The 22,770-nt window shown below is 36.4% G+C and overlaps 1 protein-coding gene across 31 annotated transcripts in view; it reads left to right on the top strand.

Moving 5' to 3' along the window:
* The window catches only part of MLIP (muscular LMNA interacting protein), a 262,050-nt gene extending 248,869 nt beyond the window's left edge, over positions 1 to 13,181 (top strand). For 10 of the 31 annotated variants that reach the window (XM_080666518.1, XM_080666513.1, XM_080666532.1 and 7 more), the window contains 2 exons: positions 3,829 to 3,882; positions 5,184 to 7,168. In XM_080666518.1, coding sequence (XP_080522644.1) covers positions 3,829 to 3,882; positions 5,184 to 5,216 — 87 coding nt within the window. In that variant the 3' untranslated portion in view covers positions 5,217 to 7,168. Of the gene's footprint in view, positions 1 to 3,828; positions 3,883 to 5,183; positions 7,169 to 12,520 lie in introns of those variants that run through there. The other 21 variants (XM_080666536.1, XM_080666531.1, XM_080666528.1 and 18 more) reach the window with 5 other exon arrangements.
* Positions 13,182 to 22,770: the final 9,589 nt, after the last annotated feature.

The raw sequence follows: 22,770 nt of genomic DNA, 5'->3' as shown, positions 1-22,770 counted from the left end.
TAGACTTACAAGTCCAGGAAGTGCACAGAACCCCAAACAAAAGGAATCCAAAGAGGACCACACCAAGACACATCATAATTAAAATGCCAAGAGCAAAAGACAAAGAGAGAATATTAAAAGCAGCAAGAGAAAAACAGTTACCTACAAGGGAGCACCCATACGATTGTCAGCTGATTTCTCAACAGAAACTATGCAGGCCAGATGGGAGTGGCAAGAAATATTCAAATTGATGAATAGCAAGAACCTACAACCAAGATTACTCTACCCAGCAAATCTATCATTCAGAGTTGAAGGGCAGATAAAGAGCTTCACAGATAAGAGAAAGCTAAAGGAGTTCATCACCACCAAACCAGTATTATATGAAATGCTGAAAGTTATTCTTTAAGAAGAGGAAGAAAAAGAAAAAGGTAAAGATAAAAATTATGAACAACAAATACATGTCTATCAACAAGTGAATCTAAAAATCAAGTGAATAAAAAATCTGATGAACAGAATGAACTGGTGAATATAACAGAATCAGGGGCATAGAAAGGGAGTGGACTGACAATTTTCAGGGGGAAAGGGGTGTGGGGGGTTTGGGAAGAGACTGGACAAAAATCGTACACCTATGGATGAGGACAGTGTGGGGGAGGTAAGGGCAGAGGGTGGGGTGGGAACCAGGTGGAGGGGAGCTATAGGGGGAAAAAAGAGGAACAATTGTAATAATCTGAACAATAAAGATTTATTAAACACAAAAAAAAACACACACACAAATACCACTTCTTGATGATCCCACAATGGTGAATGAGCAAAGGTCTAATTAGTCTGGAACTCAATATCTGAATTTTGAATTATAGTATGTTTTGTCTCATTGCATCTGAACTTTCTATTTCACCAATTCTATGTTTAATAACATTTTGATAACTTTGATAATGTTTAGTAACTTTTTATTTTATTTTCTTGAGACCAAATATTCATTTGTTTTCAAGCATACTTACCACCAAGTAAAGAGGCATAGAAGACTCTTTGTCCTTCAGTGTTCACCCACTCTCTCTCTATTCTCTATATATAGATAACAAGACATTCACCTATGTAAAAATTTTCATGTTTTAGGTTCATCATTTCCATTCTTACTGTGAAAGGGTTTTTGCACCATTTTTACTTTTCCTCCCAACTTAGCATCTCTAGCCCTCATGCATTACAAAATCTCTGCACTCAGCAGATATATTAATATTCAACATTATTTCTCTCCAACATTTCCCAATTTTTCTTCCCCAATCAACAAAATACCAATGTGTCTACCTTTACTCATCCTAGAGAATAGGGGGGCCTAGATTCACCTAGAAAAACTTGAGTCTATTCTCTAATGCAGTACTTTAATTTAAACCTTCTTTTCTCTCTCTCTCTCTCTCTCTCTCTCTCTCTCTCTCTCTCTCTCTCTCTCTCTCCATAAATATCTTCCAGTCACCTCTGCCATCCATATTTTGCTCTTTAGCCACATTTACTTTTTTTGAAATGAAGATCTAATCACACATTCCCCTTTCTTGTTTAGAGTACTCCAATGGCTTCTCACTGACTAGAGAATGAAGTCCAGCTTCCTTATCCAACATATAAGCTCCATTGTATGGTGTCTCTTACATGGCCATTCAGAGCTAGACCAGCCACTCCTGAAATGCTTTGACCTCTGAAAGGGACACTCTTGCCTCTAGGATGTGGTTTTTCCTTTTGCACAATGGTGCACATCACTCCCTTCCCCTGTCTCCCCCTCTCCTGTCTTCTGTGTATCTTCCCACTTCACACTCCCTTAGAAAGCACAGTCTCCGGGGACTGTCCCCCTCGATTCTAATTATGACTGTGTTGTTTGGCTGTGTTGTTTCTTCAATAAGTTGTTCTGCCTCTCAGTTTTAGTTTCCTCATCTGTGAAACAGGATAAAATTAGTACTCACCTCACTAGGCTGTTACAAAAACTAAATAAACAAATAAGTATAATGAATTTACCATGTGAGAACATAATAAATGATTACGACTAAATCCATTAATAATATCACTTTTTATTTAGTGTGTTTGGTCAGCTTGAGGATAATAAGAGGCAAACCTATTGTGACAAAAGATCATAAGTAGAAAAAAGCATTACAAAGCCAAATATAAATGACTTGAGGATTATCAATGAATTAGAATCAGTCATTTTCTGTTCTCTTTTGTTGATTAGGATAATTAACACAGTTTTTGAAATTCAAGATTAAAATGAAACAAATTTAAATGAATAAATGCCTATATTGAAAAGAAGTATAGAAAATAAAAATAGATATCATATAATTACTCAACTGCTTTGCTAATCTCAGTAAGTATTTTACTGGGAGTGTTCCAGTATTTTCAAATTTCAGAATATTTATCCTATCCTATTTTAGGAGACTAGGAGAATGAAAACTTGACATTGTACAAAATCAGACGACTCATATAATTACTGTACCATTTAGCCTAGGTATGCAAAAGATTCTACTATCTCCAGGACCAATTACTTGGGTTTGAGGTTTGGAGGGGTACATAGGGAGATCCTGATGAACAGGAGAAGATAATTGCTTTCACCTGATTTCTGGAATGCTATTTCGATCTCTAGTTGGCTTAGGAGTCAGATTATACTTTTATTTAAAGCAATGGTCTCAGGCAGTTAGAAGGAGTCCTCATGTTATGCTACCCAGAGGATTTCATGGTTGGTAACAGAGTATAATGGTTGGGAATTAATGAAGCTATAGTTTAAATAAAGGCAGGCTGCATTCTTAAACATCTGCCAGAACAGCGGGACCTCCTTGGCCTCCCCAGCAGCCAGTGTTGGCATCCTCCTAGGGCAAAGGCTAAATTTCTGGGAACCTCTGGATTGCCCTGGAGGATTGGGAGGTAGTCACTGTTCCATTGATTTTTTGATCAATTAAGGAGTTTATTAAAAGTGAAGGTGGGGCAATTGTTTCCTGATTTCCCCAGGACAGTAGCAGAAACAGGAAATGTTATTGTCAAAATAGGTATTGTGGTTACCTTAAAGTTGGAGGGAGGAGAGAAGGTAAAATAAAAAAGAAATAAATAGATTTATTACAAATGATTGCTCTCCTCATCTCGTGGTGTGTGTCCCTGACTCTGTCTCTTTCTCTGGTGTGTCTATGACTTTCTTCTATATTAATAAGTTTAAGAGTATGTGTAGTGCTCAGTTTAAGAGTATGTGTAGTGCTCAAAATTCTTATATAAGCAGAAGAACCTACCTTCTGTTAAAGTGTTGTATTTGACATTATAATAACATCACCTGGTAAGATTGCAATGGTTATGAAGTCTCTGAGTATTGACATTATTAACGTTTACAATAATGCACAATGCTTTCCATTCCAAGTAGCGTTTACATACATACATCTGCATTTACTGTGGGTCTGAGCATGATTTATTTCTTTTGCTTTGGAATTTTTCAATTTGAACCTTTTGTGAGAGTTGACACATAAGTACAACTTTGTTTTCTCTTTATAATTCCTGTCAGTGAGTTTTAATAATTCATTAATTCAATAAACATTTAATAACTGTCTTGCTATCTATGTGCCAGCATTGTTAGAGTTTATATGGAATAGAAAAACAAATAGGATGTGGTCCTATGCTCAAAGAATTCACCATCTGCTAAACATTTTTTCTATGTTAAGAATCTCTTCCTTTGTTTTTAATAACAATCAAAGTTTAATGTTTACACTTGATAGAATCTACTATGCTCTTCAGTATACTTATGCCATTACTTAACTATATACTTAAATGAAATTTCATCATTTATTTCTCCTTACTTCTTCCCCTCATCACATCTTGGGCCTCTTCTCTGTGAAGCTAAGTCATCCAATGGTGGCTATTCCTGAACATGAGACTCTTGATTCCAAAGAGGTAAATATAAGATACAATTGGAGATCTAGTTAGCCATATCTATGTAATATTAGTTTGTAAGAATAAACAACCTCATTTTAAAAATATTAATAAAATTTTGGTGTTTTTTTTTTTAAAAAAAACATTAACTGGCCCACTTTGTGTTGTTCAGAAGAATCTGTCAGTTAAATAAGTAAAATTTTGCTGCTTCTCAACGTGAAAGGTGATACCTGTGTGTAGCAACTTGATTACAAACAAAATCCTATCCTGAATGCTTTGTGATTTCCTCTTTGGATTAATTGGGAAGCCACTGTAGTCTTCTTTTTTCTAGAGGGACAGTAGATGTCCTATAATACTTATAATGTATCTCTCCAGTCTCAGTATCTCATAGTATCTAGGTTCCCAGACCCCTAAGTGAACTTTGCATATGGCAGGTAGCATGCCAGTTCAAATATAGCCTCTAAATTTCATGTGAATGTTTAGCTACTTTCAACTTTTGAAGTGAAAGACAAAAAAACACACACAAAAGTATTTTTAAAACTTTTTATTTTTATAAATGTACCAAAGAAAAAATACTTATTTTTAAAAAAAATTTGTGTTAATCAAGAGCAAGAATAATTGAACAATATTTTCTTTGTCTACATCCTCTCAGGCAAAGTGGTAAATGTAAATAAAAAAGTGATTTTAAAAAAAGAAGTTATCTTTAAGAAATAAGTGAGCTCACTCATTCATTTCCGATACCCTCACAAATGAGCCATGCTCAATTTTGCAGCCTCCAATATTTTTGGGGGGCCTGGGGGGTCATAGTACAAAAGAAGTAGAAGGATAAAATTCCACATAATATTTAAATATTTTTCCCCAAAGTATCTCTTCCACAATTTAGGGCATATCACTCACTTTTCATAAATTGACATCCCTATTTCTGCAAATTTTAGAAGCTTTATTATATAAGACCAGTGTGCCTCTCTGTTATAACATTAGTTATTAAAATAGAAAAGAGATTTTAAGAATAGGTGTGGATTTATATCCTTGATCACATCTCTGATTTAAAAAAGTAGGATTATTGGTTCAATGAATATGAACATATGAAAGACTTTTGATACATATAGCCAAATTGCATTCCTGAAAAATTGTAACAATCTTACCAGGAATCTGTCTGGATACCTGTTTCCATGTACACTTGCTGCATTGAGTAGTATATTAATTGCCAATTTATTGAGAACTTAATATATGTTAAAATGTTACACACTTTTGATGCATTATTTTATTTAATCTTCACAAAACATTTTAAGTTAAGTACTATTATTATTCCCATCTTACAGATGAGGAAACTGAGGCTGAGGGAAGTCAGCTAAAGCCAAATAGCTGGAAACTGTCTGCACAATCAGGAATCCAGATCTAACTGCCTGAAGCCTGTGCTCTTAAGCGCTCTACTGTACCCTCTCTGGCTATCTTCATTTCTCTCTGTATTATCTAGTTCTGTCTCCCTTTTAAATCATACTTTAAAATATTTGCAATTTATAAGGAGAAATTATCTTTTGTCTTAATTTACATTTTAAAAATCCTGTATTTTCTGTTATTTTTGTCTATTTTGCATTAAGTAATACATTTATCTACTGGTATGGTGATATTTTTCTTATTGCATTATAAACTTCCTTTCTATATTAATGATATTAATTCTTTGTCAAATGTGCTAGCCCTTTCAGTGAGATGGTGGCAAATTGTGTGAGACTAAAAAACCGGATAACTATATACTAGTATGTCCAAGAAGAGGAGAATGGTTGAATAAATTTTGTACATTCCAAGAGAATGTATAAAAAATAACAATCAGATGTTCTCTTTCTTTCAAACAATAATTGGCTGAAGTTCACATAGGCTAGATCTATATAAATAAAAATGTTTCTACATAATAATAGAAAGTCAGTTGGTTGATTAAATAACAAAAGCATTCAGATGGGATAATAAATACTGAATTAAGAACTTCTGAATGTTAGGTAATGCTGAAAGACTGTGTTGCAAGAACAACAGGTAGCGGTAGTATTGTAATATTTACACTTTTTGCACTAATTATCATATCCCTAAAGACAAAACTTAAAATTAAGCTAGTGAGCAAGGTTGTCAAAAAGTGATTTCAAGCTCATATTTGGAATATATGAAAAACATCATAAAAGAAACTGGAGTTTGAAGTTTAGCAATTGTGAGTCAGGAAATTAGATAGTATTAAAAGAAATGTAAATAATTAAGCAAAATGATATTTTATGTTTCTATTGTTTAGTGTTACATTTGGGACATTAACAAATTTTATAGTTTCTTATGATATGTGGTCAGACTATAATATTGATCCATGTTTTCCCCCAAAACCTTTCTTTGTTATTTAAATATCTGCTAAATTATCCTTTTTTACATAGCAATTCTGGCCTAAGAAGTAAAGCATCCCAGTTACCAACCCAATCCAAATAAACAATTATGGAAAAACCCTTCATCATATCTCAAAATTTACCCCTTAGTGTTTCTCCCATTTTCTAAAGACAGCAATCTGTTTTTCTTGCCACCAGACTCACATTTCTTGAACTTCATTATGCTGTTTATGGTTTCTAGTTTTTCAAAATTAGCTTGGTAATTCATTTAAAACAGACAGACATCAGATTTATCTGATTTGACTTGTTCATTGTTTTCATAAGTCATATGATTTATAAAGTGTATTGAAAAAGAACTAACTCAAAACAATTCCACTTATCATCAGTTCAGTGGTTGTCAACTCTGGCTGAACATAAGGACCTCCTTTGTAAAAACCACAGGAGCACAGTTCCACTTTGGGCAAATTGAATCAAGAAGCTCTGGAGGTGGACAAAGACATTGGTTGCTATGTTTTCAAATCTTGGTGATTCAAATGTGCAACAGGAGCTGAGATCCTCAAATTCTAGCTTCTTCATTGGCGGTTTGGGAAAGCCAATCAAATCAATTGTGGAAACAAAACTTGAAAGTAAAAGCAGGAGAATTATTTAAAAATTAGTTTCAGCCCTGCTGGAGTGACTCAGTGGTTGAGTGTTGACCTATGAACCAGGAGGTCACGGTTCAATTCCTGGTCAGGGCACATGCCCCAGTTGTGGGCTCGATCTCCAGTGGGCAGTGGGCAGTGTGCAGGAGGCAGCCAATGGATGATTCTCTCTCATCATTGATGTTTTATCTCTCTCTTCCTCTCTGAAATCAATATTAAAAAAATAAAACAAAAAAAAATAGAAGTTTCAGGGAATGCTTTGAATTAATAAAAATGTGGGCCACATGTTCTGACCTGCCAAAAATGTTTAACCTGTGCTTTTACCTGTGTAGATTAATTTTGAGAAATCTGTTCTATGTTGAGATTCACTATAATTTCTTTAGTAACGCCTAATACTTTGTTTTGGTTTTCTATGTATTCCACACAGGTTTGGAAAATACTTAGGGTAAGGCTGGGCATAGCATTTGTTGCAAGCTGAGTCTGGGGGCTAGTAAGCTCCAAAGAATGTTTTATTTAGCATTTTACGAGGCACGTAAAAAAATACTTGGTCATTGATGAAGCCTTCTACAAGCAGATGAGATCTCAAAATAATTGATTTGACTGTTGTGGTCAAACTGACTGATCAATTTGCAAAGAAGGTCACTTTCATAAATTTCAATTATTCACACCAATGCAGCAATCTCCAAGAAGGTATATAGCTAACACCATTTAATTTCAAGCTAACTCCCTGCCGGAGATAAAAGAAAATATATTCTAGTAGCAATAATTATTTCTGATTATATCCATCATGTCTTGTGAATTCAGCAACTCTTTGATCTACCACCACTCTGTAACCCGCTTCTCTTTCTACAGGTTTAATTGTGAAAGTCGTACTGGGGAATGAGATATAAACAGACCCACCGTTTTCATATCAACTGGTACATGTGGCCCTAGGCCTCTTTTATTTTTAACTTGAGGGTCAATTGATTTCCAAAACATGATTAGATGAATTTGATTCTGACCTTTCATATTTACTTTTTATTAACACCACTTGAGAACTAATAATTTACTAACTGCCCATAAAACACACACCTGGCAAATTCTTCTGTTTTCTTATTCCTCCTCTTTGCAAATTTTGATCAACATTTAAGGGTTGGCAAGATCACAGTTCTGCTAGGAAGGGGACTATAAATGATTTGCTGCTTTGGTGTGTCTAAACTTTTTATTGTGCTCATCTTATTTTGAATTTCAGAATCTCCACTGATGTCTAAGGTTCTAATCTAATAGGACAAGCATCTCATTCCTCTATCTTTATTCTCCAGATGACAACATAGAACAAAGAAAATAAGTGACTTGTCCATGGAAGCCAGTCTCATTTTCTGGTTTGATTCAAGGGTAAAATTGAAATTATCAAGAAGAAGGGGCTCACACTATTCCCTTTAGGCAATTGTCCTAAATATTATTTTTCAAAATCAAGCTTTGATAAATCTCAGATTGAAGAGTTCCAGGTTGTAATTTCAGGCAAGAACTTGGAATACGGCTATTGTAATAAATGCTAATTAAAAGAAAATTCATATGTTTTGATAAACAACTGTACAGAGGGTAAATGTGTCTTATAAAGACACCTAATAAGAGCTCCTGAATAGACAGCACCACACAGACAGGCAAGGATGCTCTCAAAATGACTTTCTTGTGTTGTAAGCCCCAGTCTGTGTTGGGGAACTATAACAACAACAATACCAAACAAAACATTCTATCAACTCAGAGGTCCTCTTCACAAAAGCAGTAGAGAAAGAAAACAACTTTATTGTTGAATAAGCACTAAACCCGAATGTGATATGCACCACAATAGCTAAGAGATTGCAAAATCAGAAAAAAAAAAATCTCACCCTTCATATAGCTATATATACATGTTTTTAAGATAAATAATAATTCAATCCATCCTCAAGTAAGAGGGCTTGACAGTACCATGTATCATTACACATAGTTTATTCTTTAACACCTGGTAAGTGGGGTGACCACCTGTCAGTTAATTGGCTTTACACAAGGGAAAAATAAGCTTTTCATATCTTTATGACAGGAGGTAGTTTTACAACTTGGAGTCAGGTATCGGCTAAAGTTAGCTCTTACCCCCTCTCAGAAACTAGGAGAAAGGGGTGCTATCTCACTTGGATGTTTACTTGGTTCTCAGGTCCTTGGTTCTCAGGTCCTTTCCTGGGTCTTAAAGCTGACAAAATGCCCCTCTAATTTTCAAAAGGACTTACGTGCATTTTAAAGAATGGAGAATGTACGCAGAGTGACAAGTTTTCTAAAGTAAATGCTCTAAGAACAGAGGATGGGAAATCTCTTCCCTTATTTTGAACAGGAGAATTAAGCCACTTATTTTTAATTTCTGTCTGTCCTTATACTTGGTTGACGAGGGGCAGAACTGAAATCTGAGAGAGTCTTACTCTGAAGAAAGAAGCCCCACTTATTTTCCTTTTCTAGGGTCTTAGTTGAATCTACTGTAGGAGAGAGAAGTGGTTGACAATTTTGAGGTCATCTCAGTAGGCTGATGTTGGATTTTGTAGTGTAGTGAGTCACGGCAAAGCTGAGCAAAAGGCGGGAACTGGAATGACTGACATTCCTCTGTGTGCTAGTTTTTTAAGATAAACAAACAATGTAAGATCTATGCTAAAAACTGTTTGGAGCTCAGGCCATCCAGGTATTAAATGTTTTTTTGTTGTTGTTTATTTGGTTGGTGTGTTTTTTAATCCTCACCTGAGCGTATTTTTTTCCATTGATTTCTAGAAAGAATGGAATAGAGAGAAGAGGAGAGGGAGAGAGAGAGAGAGAAACATCTATGTGAGAGAGACACATTGATTGGTTGTCTCTGGCACGTGTCCCTACCTGGGCTGGGGAACCTGCAACAGAGACAAGTGCCCTTGACTGGGAATCAAATCTGAGACCACTGGGTCTGCAGGCCCATGCTCTAACCACTGAGCCAAGCTGGCCAGAGTGGTATTTAATGTTTTTGACCCCAGAATCAATGCTATGCTCTCCAGAATCCATTACACCTGTATTCTCTATCAATCATGCTGTCTTTATAGGACCTTAATTACTGAATGTTTTATAGCTTCTGGCTTATGGACAATACATTTTAGTGTAAGATCTTGTATCTTTACACTGAAGTTAGTGGTTATATAAATGTCCAAAATACATTTAAAATTTTTCAGGAAAAAAATAAATATGTAGCAATTAATAATATTATGATGTACATTTTTCTTGAAAATTGCTTTTTGTTCGGCATGCATGAAGTCTGGTTTCATATTTACAAGAACACATATGTAGATAAATTTGTTTTCATTTGGCAGAGAAGAGAATGTGCAGAGGGTTTTGTATTAAAAGGGGATGCAAAATCAGTGTACATAGCACATTCTTTAGTAAATTAAATGCTTTCTGTAACATTGGTTTAAAGCTTCACAACACTATATCGCTTATTACCCAAAGTAAACTCTAAATAAAATTATTTTTGGAATTTGATTCCCTTCAAAATAATGATTTTCTAAATGTCTTGAGTTTTTCTTTATGTTTTCTTATATCCGAAAAAAGTGTGTTGTTCTACTGACAATATAATAAATTACTGAGCTTTAACTGTCAGGATGCTAGTCTGAAAATAAGAATTCATTAATGTTTATTAATGATTTTTCATCTTCCTTAATTGTCAACCTTTGTTTTTCTCAAGTTATTTAGATCTTTACCTATGTTGAGATTGGCAAAGGAAAGTAAAAAGTCCACAAATGTCTAAAACCATGACTGTATCTGTCATAGCATAAGCCAGCATTTCAAGCCAGCTGCTGGATTGTGGTGCCAAACATGACTTTGCTCTGCCAGTGGGTTGTGGACGGCTGAGAAACAGTGTTGACTTTGCCAGCATGATGTCAGAGGATGCACTACCTATTTGTCTCAGTCTGATTTAATTATTCAATCTTATATCCGAAAGAGAATTTAGAAGGCATTTAATCCAATATTTTATTTAATATTGTAATCTTCTGTTTAAAGTCTTCTGGTGATGACTCAGACACGATATATGTTTTAAGTATGGCTAAGACAAACGAATGACTGCAGGAACTACAAAAACAAATAGAAAACATTGAAAGATTAGGGCTTAATTTCAAATACCGGGGCCTTGAGCATGATACTTAATCTTTTCCAGCCTGGATTTAATTCTCTGTAAAGTGAGATCAAAGGATTACGGTGGAGATCTGCATTAATGCATATAAAGTGCTTAGCATCTAAAACACCTAGCACTTAATAACTGTTAGCCAAGTCATGATGATTTATTTAATGCTCTTGTAATACTAGCTACTAAATGTTGGTACTTTCAGGAAAATCTAAATAAGTGGTAGTTTTCATTTGTTAGAAAGAGAAGGAGGAGATGTAATTTAGTCATTTCCTCCTTTCATTCTAAAGCTTCTGAGAATCCCAGATGGTGAAAGCTACAACTCACTTATGTTGTGACTGTTGATTTTCTTTGGCCAGAACAAATCAGTGCAGTGATGGAGCTACCCCTTTGTTTTAGTAGCTCTTTCTCTAACTCCTCTTTCTAGTCTAACAAATGCAGCTTCTCCCTAAATGGTACAGAATGTACCTATGTTTCACAGTCCTAGGTAGCCCCATGGCCATGCCCTTGTCAGGTTTCCTGTCTGCTTTACTTCCCCCTTGCATACAGTCCATGTTCTGGCAGCCAGCTCTGTGCATGGCTCTCTCAGAGCACTGCCTCTTCACACTATGATTCAGCGCAAGGCAAAGCAGGGAGAGTTGCCTCCAGAGGAGCAACTGACCTCTCTTAGCCTCCCCAACCACTTTGGAAGCCTCCATTCATGGCCCTGAGTTGGCACCTGGAATAAAGTTAAGTTCATTTCCTTCCATTGGTATCATTCTGTCCCATTCTTGAAAGCATATAGCAGAGAAATGTTTTAGAACTAAATTTCTCTTTTGGCCTCATGTCCAACACTTTCTTTTATACTCTTGTCTTGAATTCTATGATCTGCTAATATCCATCTCCATCCAGTTATGTTTATCTTATCTGTTCCAGACAGTTAACCCCTATCAAATAGAAATACATAGAGCTTGGATGGATAAATAAATTATTAGAATCACTTCCCTGCTGCATAACTACATTATAAAGCCAATTGAATCAATATATGAAAAAAAAAGGCAAGCGTTCCATTCGCTGTCTCTGTCTTGTAATGTTGCATTTTGCAAACGCTGGGCTTAATTCAATCCTAGTTCACTTTACCCCCTTGTTTTAGAATTTACATTTCAGGGGATGATGCAGTCAATGGTAAAAGATAGGGAGGGCAGCAGGCAAGTGATGGGAAGGTGAGGGTTGTGGTGGGATGTGGCAGTGCTGTTCCTCATGGCTGCTGGCCTTTCAAAGCTATCATAACCCTCTGCGGGAGGCCAGAACTGCTCTGCTGAGCTCTCAAGAGATCAGTCTGAGGTGAAGCTAAGCTGCATGTCTTTTATATGCCATTAATTGTATAACAGCTACTAAGGGGGGAAAGAATACAATTTTTTTAAGGATAAACCATTCTTTAAAATGTGAAATGCGATGCCCAAATGTTAATGTATACATTTTTGGGTGTGTTTTTAAAAATTATCTTTATTGCCTGACTATTATTTTTTCTTATTTTTCAGCAATGAAGTTGGAGCAGAAGCTAAAAACCCCAGGTTGTGCTAAAGATTTTTGGAGTGCTGGTGCTAATCATTTACTAGATTAAACTTTTTTTTTTTTTTCACTATTAGTGTTCTTTTTAGCAGTGCAGCAGTGGAACTAACAACAAAAAAAAAATTTTTGCAAGCGTATAACATCTCAGTACTCAATTGCACTCAGCATAGGAGAGATTTACCCATAGCTTCTCACACAACTGTTAGAGTCTTTAATGCCTTCTGTTAAGCTGACAGCAGTACTAAGATGCCCATGTATTTAGCAACAAAATAAAGAAAAATTGTGGGTTTTAAACAGAAAATGGTTGTGACTGTTTTTCCACACCAGTTTTATTTAATGCATACATTACTTACTAAATCAGATATTATTCCCCTTTGCTTCATTTATTTAAAAATATGTTTTTTATTTATTTTAGAAAGGAAGAGACAGATAGAAACATCAATTATGAGAGAGAATCATTGATCTGCTGCCTCCTGCACACTGCCCATTGCGGATCGAGACCACAGACCTCCTGGTTCATAGGTCTACGCTCAACCATTGAGTCACACTGGCCGTGCTGCTTCCATTTTTTTTTTTTTTTTACATGTAAAGAAAAAGTACAACAACTTTAATAAAAGAGTCTCTGCCTGCTTTCCAGAGATGTTAATGAGGTATTTACTGGGGAGATCTTGGGTAGGAGGGAGTTGGTATTTTGCATAACATATACTGTTTTCCCATTCTTTTGGGGTTCTCTGCTGCCAGAACAGGCTACATGTCAGGGGCAGGCCAGTGATGTTGAGCATCACATCACTGCAGTGTCTCCAACATTGCCACATGATTCCTGTGAAGGCTATTTCAAAGTCAGTCCACATTCAAAATCTTGCAAGTAGCAAAGGCCACAGAGCAAACCCACACTGTGATAACAATCCTGGGAACCCACCCTGATGTTCATATACTGACCATGTTCAGTGTTTTCCCCCAGTCATCAACCTAGTAGTCTGTCCTAGGCTTCTGTAAGTGTTTTTTCTTCTACAGCCTTCTGCCCAGCCTGGGAGCCTAGGGCAAGGCACACTAAGGAAGAATCCTTTGCAATCCTGATAGTGAGCACCTGGTAGTAGAGGAACCCTTTGCACATATCACAAGTTTCTTAGTGTCAACTCTGTCTGAGCCACAGAGCTTTCTCAGACCACTGCTTCATCAGCCCATCAGCCCACTCAGGGCAAAGTAGAGAGAGTTGCCTCAGGAAGAGGAACTGGCCTCCATTCTCTACCCACCATTTTGGAGTGTTTCATTGTCAGTCATTATTTGGCACCTGGAAATATAAAATTCTCATCATCTCTTCAATTAGTGTGTGAAGACCAGTGGAGCCTTAGTAAAGTTCTCTACTAATCTCTCCTCCTCCAAATAAAATATTCTCCATCAACCTGCTAAATAGCATGAATCACCACTTTATACTACTGTTAATAATTTCTAGTTTTCGCTGTGCTCTTATCATGTGCCAGATACCACACCAAGTGGTTCACATGAATTTCCTTTAACATATTCACAATGAGCCTCTGAATATTATTATCCATATTTTATGTTTATAAGAACAGGCCCCAAAAGATTAAGTCAAGCTAGTAGGTGGTTTAGGCAGAATTCAAGTCCAATCAGATTCCAAGTCTACGCCTTTTATTGGATTTTGTCCATTCATTCATTCATTCATTCATTCATTTGTTCATTTTTTTGACCTTGGGTAAAGAAAGTTGAGTTGATGACACTCCCAGCTCATGGCAGATTACTATTATAAATTTGGGCAAGGCCCCTCTCCTGCGTTCTTTGATTAGATGATGGGTTGTGTATTATATAATAATTTCTATCTTACCTTCCCCTGATGTAGGCACACATTCTTATGTGTTTAATATATAGTCTTTACTTACATATGTTTTGAAGATCTGTATGCATATTTAATAAATGTAAATGGCATTATTGTTTATATTTCATTTTCCCCCCACTCAGCACTATGGTTTTTAAGGTCTATCCAGATTGCTCTGCAAATGTCCATTGGAGTGTTTCCTCACAACTGCATAGCCTCATCACATTTCACCAACCCATTGGCCCCAGGGGTGGTGTCTCAGGTTGCTTCCCTCCACCAGGAACAATTGTGATGTACGTCCTTACATCTGCCCCATGTGGAACTTGATGAGAATTTCTCCACAATATATACCCAGGGATTGTTTAAATGACTAAATCCCCCCAGATTGCTTCTCTCTAGAATGTATGTACCCATCTTTATTTCCACCAATTCAATAGGTTCTTGTATCCCCATGTTCCTTTTCACCCTTGAAGGCCTGAGCTTTTAAATACTAGGCTAGGTTATACTATCATTAAGGGCAACTTTTGAGATGGGAAATTTGTTTGAATATGGTATCCTATTCCACTAAGTTTTCTAGTTCTCAGAGACTTTCATACTATTTAACTAATTGCAGTTGTTTGGTATTTTTGTCTTCATTTCATTGATGAAAAACTTGAACCCGAAAGGGTATATGAGAGTACCAAAGTAGTGAGTTATATAGCTTGTCTAAGATCTATTGATTTTCCTATTATGTTATTTCAGCAAAACAAGCTGCATCTGAACATTATGGCTTAATCTATTTGTTCAGTTTCTCAGCAAAGATCGGAGTCTTAGCATAATTACAGGAGGGGCAGGTGTTGGTTGCAGGGAGAACATGGAGAATTGGCTGCTTTTGGAGATGATCGGTACTAGACTTAAGTGACCCAAGGAGCTTAGAAACACAACTGATGTTTGTGAGGAGGAAGGGCGTGGGAACATGTAATATGGAATAGACAGATGTTGAGGCTGTGCTTTCTGTTGGAATCCCTGGGAAGTAGATTCTGAGACAAGAGGGATGATCACAAAGAACACTGGCAAGGAAGTGAGGGAGTACTTCAGGGAAGGAACCAATAAAGAATCCATTACAAAGCCAGCTACAGTCATGAGCTACTGGAGCTCATCCCATTGGGGAGTTCTAGGACATAAGGTTGAACATCTCTCAGAGTTCATCCCACTTAGAAGAAAGAAAACAGGGGTAGTTTTTTTACAGTTTGACTGTCAACACTTACCTAATAATAACTTTTCTCTTTTCAAAGCTTTTAAATTTTTTTTGACTTTTTATTATGACTTCCTAATAAGACCCATTGATCTCTTGTGAATTATAATTTGGAAAAACATGGAAGTTTATTGAATATTGTTCTTTATAGTTTGCGAAGTAAGGTTCAGGAAGCGAGAGTTAATGAAAAGCTTACATAATAAGGCAATATTCCCAAAATTTTCTTTTTTGGACAAGCAGAAGATTCTGCAATTAGCGATGGGAACAAAAAATGCTTCTTTAACTAGACTGCCATGGATGTCCATATTTGAAACAACCTTCATCTATTAGACATTAAATCAACAGTGTGAGAGTATAACTTGGTTTGTAAGAAGGAAAGATTATTTTGTTTAGAGCAAGTCTAGAGGCCTTAAAATAATTAAATTGTAATTAGGAAATATTACTGAATTTGTTTCAAATATATACTGCATGGCCAGATTATTATGATCTCTGAACGCATAATAATCTGGCCACTCAGTGTATATCCTATATAATAAAAGGCTAATATACAAATTGTCCCCTCGACCAGGAGTTCCACCAGCAGACAGGCTGGCCAACCGCCCATGTCCCCTCCCCCTGGCCAGGCTGGCCGGACCCCACCCATGCACAAATTCATGCACCAGGCCTCTAATTGTATATATATAATTTGAGCTGAATTAAGTCACTCAAGGCAGTAAGAACTCCAGTGATTTTACCAACCTTATTTTGGGTCATAGTTCAGTTTTGTTTTTTTTTTTCCTAATCAACACTAGTTTAGGTAAAAATTGTAGAAATTGTGGAAAATTAACAATAGCAACGTAAGTTGTTATTTTTTTCCTGATGAACAGATAAGTATATGAGAAACATTTTACTTGAGTTATGTAAGATTATAAAAAGAAATAGATTTTGAACAATATGTGATAGGCCATGCCCTGAATTGCAAAAAAAAAAAAAAAAATGTTTAGCAGTTATAAAAACTTTAGGTAGGTTTAACAGAATTTCGGAAAATATACCACCAAGAACTCAGGCTTTTGTTAATTATTATAATCTAGGTTGGTAATCCTAGGAAGAAAATTTCCTTTTTCCTTTTCATCATTTCTTTTTGCACAAAAACTAAGGACATCTTCTTAAGAGGGAGAAAATTCAAATATGTATGTTTTCCTTTGACTTTCCAATCCTATCGCTAATCAGAAATTTTACTTGAAGGAAGAGTCAAATCTCTTAACAGAAATGCATTGAACTGCTACTGTGATTTTTGTTCAAGGACCTTCCCTGAAGTAGGATGAACAGAGTGTTCAAGTATCACATGTTTAGTGTTTCTAAAAATAAAAGTTGAAAATCACAGCTCCATCTGGTTTTCATCTTTTCTTCACTAAATTTTCCCCCCAATTTAACTTTGTCATATTGATAAAACAATGAACATGCATGTGAAATAAATTATTTGAAAGCTCAGAGCAGGACATTTTTATATTATTAGAGTACAGTTTAAATTGTTAGTATTTAATTATTTTTCATGTTTTAAACTTGTCTAGAGAAAGATTACATTTCTAACAAGTACCCACACAAGGCACACATGTAGTTACTCCTAAGGTGTTTATGGTAGACCTGGATGTCAAGATGCCATGCTCATGCAGGAAAGAAAATGGAGCCATTTTAGAATAATAGCTTCCGGGATAAACTCTTTGTGACTACTTGGGCACTTGTTAGTTTGCTTTTATGAGGCTCAATGTTTTCCTCTGCAAAATATGTGTCGACTAGATTTTTCTTCCCTTGGTTTCCTTTCAATTAAAATAATGGTGTATATTTGTAAATTTGTTGCTGAGTTTTAGGGAATTTTGAAATTGAGGAGCAGAATAATTTTTGGAAAATGGGATTATGTTTCAGCTCTATGGGCCATTAAAGTTTTTCAGAGTGACCAAGACCACATCTCAGAATGAGTGAAGATACTTTATTAAAAGTCATTTTCTGGTCCTTTTCCATGACTATTGAATCAGAACATATGAAGTGGGGCCTGGAAATATGCTTTTAAAATAAGATCTCTGGGTGATTATTATACAGACAAACTTGAAAACCATAGATCCTTAGATCAGTATGGTAGATAAATGGGAAAAATAGGGATGTTCTTCTATGTGGTTAAGATAAGTATTTTTGGCATTGTTTATTTTACTGGTGGTGGGAGGAAATAACAGAGAATCCATAATAAATTATTTTTCATCTATCAAATAAAAGTAGATAATGTAATTACAATGAATAATAAGTAATCTAGAATTGGCGATATACTACAGAATTTTTCAGAATGGAAAAATACTCACCATTGCTTTGGTTGTAAATATTAAAAATTTAGAATGAATCTAAACTCAAATACACAGGACAGACAAAAGGAATGTTTAAGGGAACAATTTATATTTTTCTTTTATTTTCATTGCATATACCAATTGGAATTAAGGAATGAGAGAACTAGCATCTATTATGAGCCCCTGAAAGGCCCAATATGAAAAACAGACTCATCTACATATGTTAACTCATTTTATTTTATTCCTCCCAAAGTTAAACCAGGTGGTCATTATTTCTTCAGTATTATAGACAAGTAAACTGAAGCCAAGAGATATTATATCCCAAGGCTAGGATATAGCAAGATTGGATTTGAGTTTTAGTCTTTTGTGCTCCAAAGTTCTTTATACATTACAAGTCTTTTTATTTTTTTCCCCCACCTCATGCCAAACAGGTAAACATTTCATTGGAAACACACATCTCCTTCTGTAAGAGCACGTCGCCAAGGGCCACTGGATGGAGGTTAAAACAGGTGAGAACCTCTCCACCAGCTTGGCCTGCAAATCCCTTAAACTATTTTACTTTTCAAATTAATAGTTCAGTCTCCACTTACCTATGAAAAGTAAATCCGAATGATCACGTCTTGACATTGTGCTCTGGTTCCCCTTGCCCAAAGACTCCTTTATGCGAGCTGAATTCCCTTTTGCAAATCCAGGTCCTATTTGTCTCAGCCAATTGTGATGAGCCCCATACTACTGAAGCAATTCCAATTTAACATAATCTGCCTCTAGGTGACTTGTTGCTAAGGACTAAATATATATATATTTTGTTTTAAAATAAATTGTGTCTCACTCAGCACTCCATCATGACAAAAGAGGATTTAGAGAGAATATGCATTTCAAATGGTATGCCAGCTGTCTTTCACCCCTTTCTCTGAGTGCTTTACACTTGGATCATGCTCCCTGAAAATTATGAAAGCCCAGTGTGATTTATTCACCATCGCAGAATACATGGGTTAAATCACTCTCAAAGAATATATAGAATGCTACCTCTAGTGAAGACTAGCTTGAACACATACCTATTTGCTAAGAAAAATGCAATGCCCTCTCCAAGATTTCTGTGAATTCTCAAAACATATTTCTCCCGACTTCCTCTAGAACAAATTCCCAGCTCCTATGGGATATTCTTGCTCCACTTTTCATCTCGCTGCTGTACTCTTAGAGTGTCCTCAGTGTGAGTCACAACCTGTTAACATGGTGATCCTAACCTCGGGGTCCCTCCAATGAGGTGTTGAATAGACATTTACTGGATTTGTGGATAAAGGTGAGGGATGTGGGAGACACAGAATTATAGTATGGTATCAAATGATATTAAATTGGATTTTAGATTTTTCTGTTCTTAAAAGAGAATGAAGCATTTATGCCTAATTGGTGTCTTCAGTTTCTACCTAGTAACTTTCAGCTTCTCCCATCTTCTGTCTCCTTCACTCCACTCTATTGCTTCTTAATTTTTATGCAGCTCTTTTAATATCACTTTCTCAGATCTTTTCCCTGCCATGGGTAGCAGTAACTAGATACAGAGCTTCTGTGACAGGTTGCTCTTTGGTATCTTTCAGTTACTCAAACCTTCCACCCTCTCAGCTCCTCTTGGTCACCAACATGTTCAGGCCCTTCCACATTGCTAGGACCTCTTCAGATTGCAACTTGAGTTTGAACATCTTTAGCTCTGATCTGACACTTCCCTGAGGTGCTGATTCCTTACTCTATGGACCTATGTTCTAGAAAATTCACCATATTCAAGAGTGATGCAGCCATGAAGATCTCAGGCCCAGGGTCAACCTATAAGGGAAGGGATGGAGGTTCACTAAACTTGAACCATTTAGGATTCTCCATTGGTGGCTTTGTGTTGAATAATAAGCTATGGTGAAGGTGACTTATGCTTTCTACTTTATCTTAGACGTAGATAGTACTATTGGGAGAAACAGCAAAAAAGGCTGTTAATTGAAAATACACTTGACTTTCTGGAAAAATGCCCAGAAATTTTTCAGTTTCTAATGACTAGTTACGTCAATGTTGTGCTTAGAGGATTTAAATGAAGCAGAATATATGAGTCTAAGGGTGCATATTAACTCTGAAGCCCAAAGTCATTTTTGTTTCATAAGATACCTTTTTAGGTTTATTAAAAATATTACATGTCAGATCATTTTCTTAGTAAGTGCTTTATCTCTGCAATTAATAAAAAAATCTAAGTGGAATCTGACTCTGACTGAATGGTCTTTTTAGCTTGCATCCTACTTCTATTTATGCCTAGAGCTAGACATAACTCAGAAAGTATGCTTTGTATACTTGATAAGCTTCTGCTTTGCTGAATTGCCCTGGACAATAATGGGTTTTGGATGTTTCCTACAAAGAGAACTTCCGTTCTCTGGCAGAGCCAGCTCAGGCACAATCTCAGTGAAGGTTTTCCTGATAAACATTTCTCGGTCAGCTCTCAGGGTATGAAAGCTGATTAGGCAGTCATCTCAGGCCTTTGGCATTGGCAGTGTCAGAACCTGTTAGCACCTTTGCCAGATTCGTGGATGGGAGTTGGGTGGGCAAGGGAACAAAAGCAGATGGGTTGTTAAATCAATCTTTCACTTTTATTCCAGTCACATTCCTTACTTCCCAACTATCTTTTCCCCTCTCTCTCTCACACACACACACATACATACACATTCATATAAGTAGACATACTCTTGTACTTCATCACTAACAGCTTATGGCTCTAAAATATTCTAAACCTCCTTTTGAATATTTAAATACAGACCAATGAATACTGGTGATATTATATATGTAAGCCTTTATACAGACCCAAGGTGGAGAGGTTTGAGACAACTCTGTCCAGTTAGAATGGCAAATATCTGACATCAATCACTTATTCTGTACTAAGAGCAGAATTATTTTCTGATTATGGTCTTGAGCTATGGAATCTAGGCTTGGCTTCAGAATCCTCCACACAGAGTTCCAGACAGCCATAATCAAAAGGCTGTAGTTTATGTTCAAGATGAAACTTGTTATCATCCCTGTCCTTAAGTGTCACAAGTTAGTCCTTTGACAAGTCTTTCCTCTGTGCACTTGTTTCTGCTCTCCAAGCCCATTCTCTCTGTCATCTAAATCATTCAGATCCCCAGTATTCCCCTTTCCATGAGCAAGTGGGGTCCATTCCCTGGGCTCTGTACTTCAGGGAGCCCTGAGCTTCAGAGTAACTTCCTTCAAAATGTCGAAACTACTCTTTGGTTGCTGAATAAATAAGTTGATAATACCATCCAAATGGGGCATTCCAAGTTTGGGCAATGAACTTCATGGGCCCTGTTCATCCCATTTAGGGTACCTTGACCTTCTATCTCATGCTTGAATCAAACGGGAACACTAAGATGCTCAGAGAATGTGCCTAAAAGGTTGTCCAATGGTCCTGTGGCTAGACTCCAGTTATGAGAGTGGTCTGGTGATTGGATTACTCAGGAGTACAATGCATGCCCTATGTATTATTTCTTTCACAGAATCATGAAAGACTGGGCCTCTACACTATGCTGACATGCTGATTTTTTGCTGATTCAAATAGCTTGTAAAGACAGAGGCTTCACAAAACATAGTCTGTCTGCAATATATTAACATGATTTGTGTTCTCTGCATTTTTTTCTTCCTACCAGTTTCTTTAAAACCCTACTTTTTTTAACTGCAGAAAAAATACTCTTCTTCCAATATTTTGCTTCCAAAATGCAAATATACTTGTCCTGGTTCCTAGTATCCTATTGCTTCTGATGGCTATTCTGTTCAATGAGATTTAAAGAAGTCTACTTGGTATATTCTAGTAAGGATTCCTTAGCTCTTAAAAAGAGACACAATAGGAGAGAGAAGTCAGCAAAATTGTGGAATAAAAAGCCTCATTCCCTCTTACTCTCATGGAGATTCAATTAAACAGCAATACATGGACCATATCTCTTTGGGAGAAATCAGAAGCTAGTTAAGAGTCTCCTGTACTCTGGGTGAGCATGACACCAGCTGTATCGAAACTGGTAAAAAATTCATGACACTTTCTGAACATAGTCCCTCTTCCTGGTATAGTGCTACACACTCTGGAGGAAACACTCAGCTCCTGGGTTCTACCTGGGGAGGGAAAGAGAAGACATTATGAATTTTTGGGTGCTACTCAAAGAATTGGTTTATTTCTTAACTTGTCTCAGAACATGGGTGGGAACTCACATAATCTAAATGCCCATGAGGCACTGAGAACAAAAAGGATCTGGGTGGTGTGTTGCTGCTTCATGCTACAAAAGATAGACACCAGAGGGAGCAAGAGATTGTGAGCTCCAGAAAAGAAGAAACCAGCAAATCCTTCAAATTAGGAATCTACATACAAATCCAGGGAAGGCACACCCACAGAAAAGGTTGGAGAGGTCTCTGAAATCTCTAGCCAGACTAATTGCTCTGTATGAAGGCAGTTTATAAAGAATGGGAGAGGTGGTGGTTTTTTTAAATATAGGAATATCAACACAAAGTCACAAGAAACATGAGAAACAGAAAAAAAAAAAAAGGACCAAATAAAGGAACAAAGTAAATCTCCAGAAACTAACCCTAAATAAATGGAGGTATTTGAACAATCTGAGAAAAAACTCATAATAACCATTAAAAATATGCCAATTAGCTCAGGAGTACAATGCATGAACAAAATGAGAATTTCAACAAAGAGAGAATACAAAAAAAGAGACAAGCAGAAATTTGGGAGCTGAATAAAGCCATAACTAAAATGAAAAATTAAATAGAGGGGTTCAACCCAGATTTTATCAAGCAGAAGAAAGAATCAGTGAACTCAAAGACAACCAT

Source organism: Plecotus auritus (assembly GCF_963455305.1).
Source record: "Plecotus auritus genome assembly, chromosome: 4".
Lineage (NCBI taxonomy): Eukaryota > Metazoa > Chordata > Mammalia > Chiroptera > Vespertilionidae > Plecotus > Plecotus auritus.
This window is presented reverse-complemented; position numbering and strand designations above follow the sequence as displayed.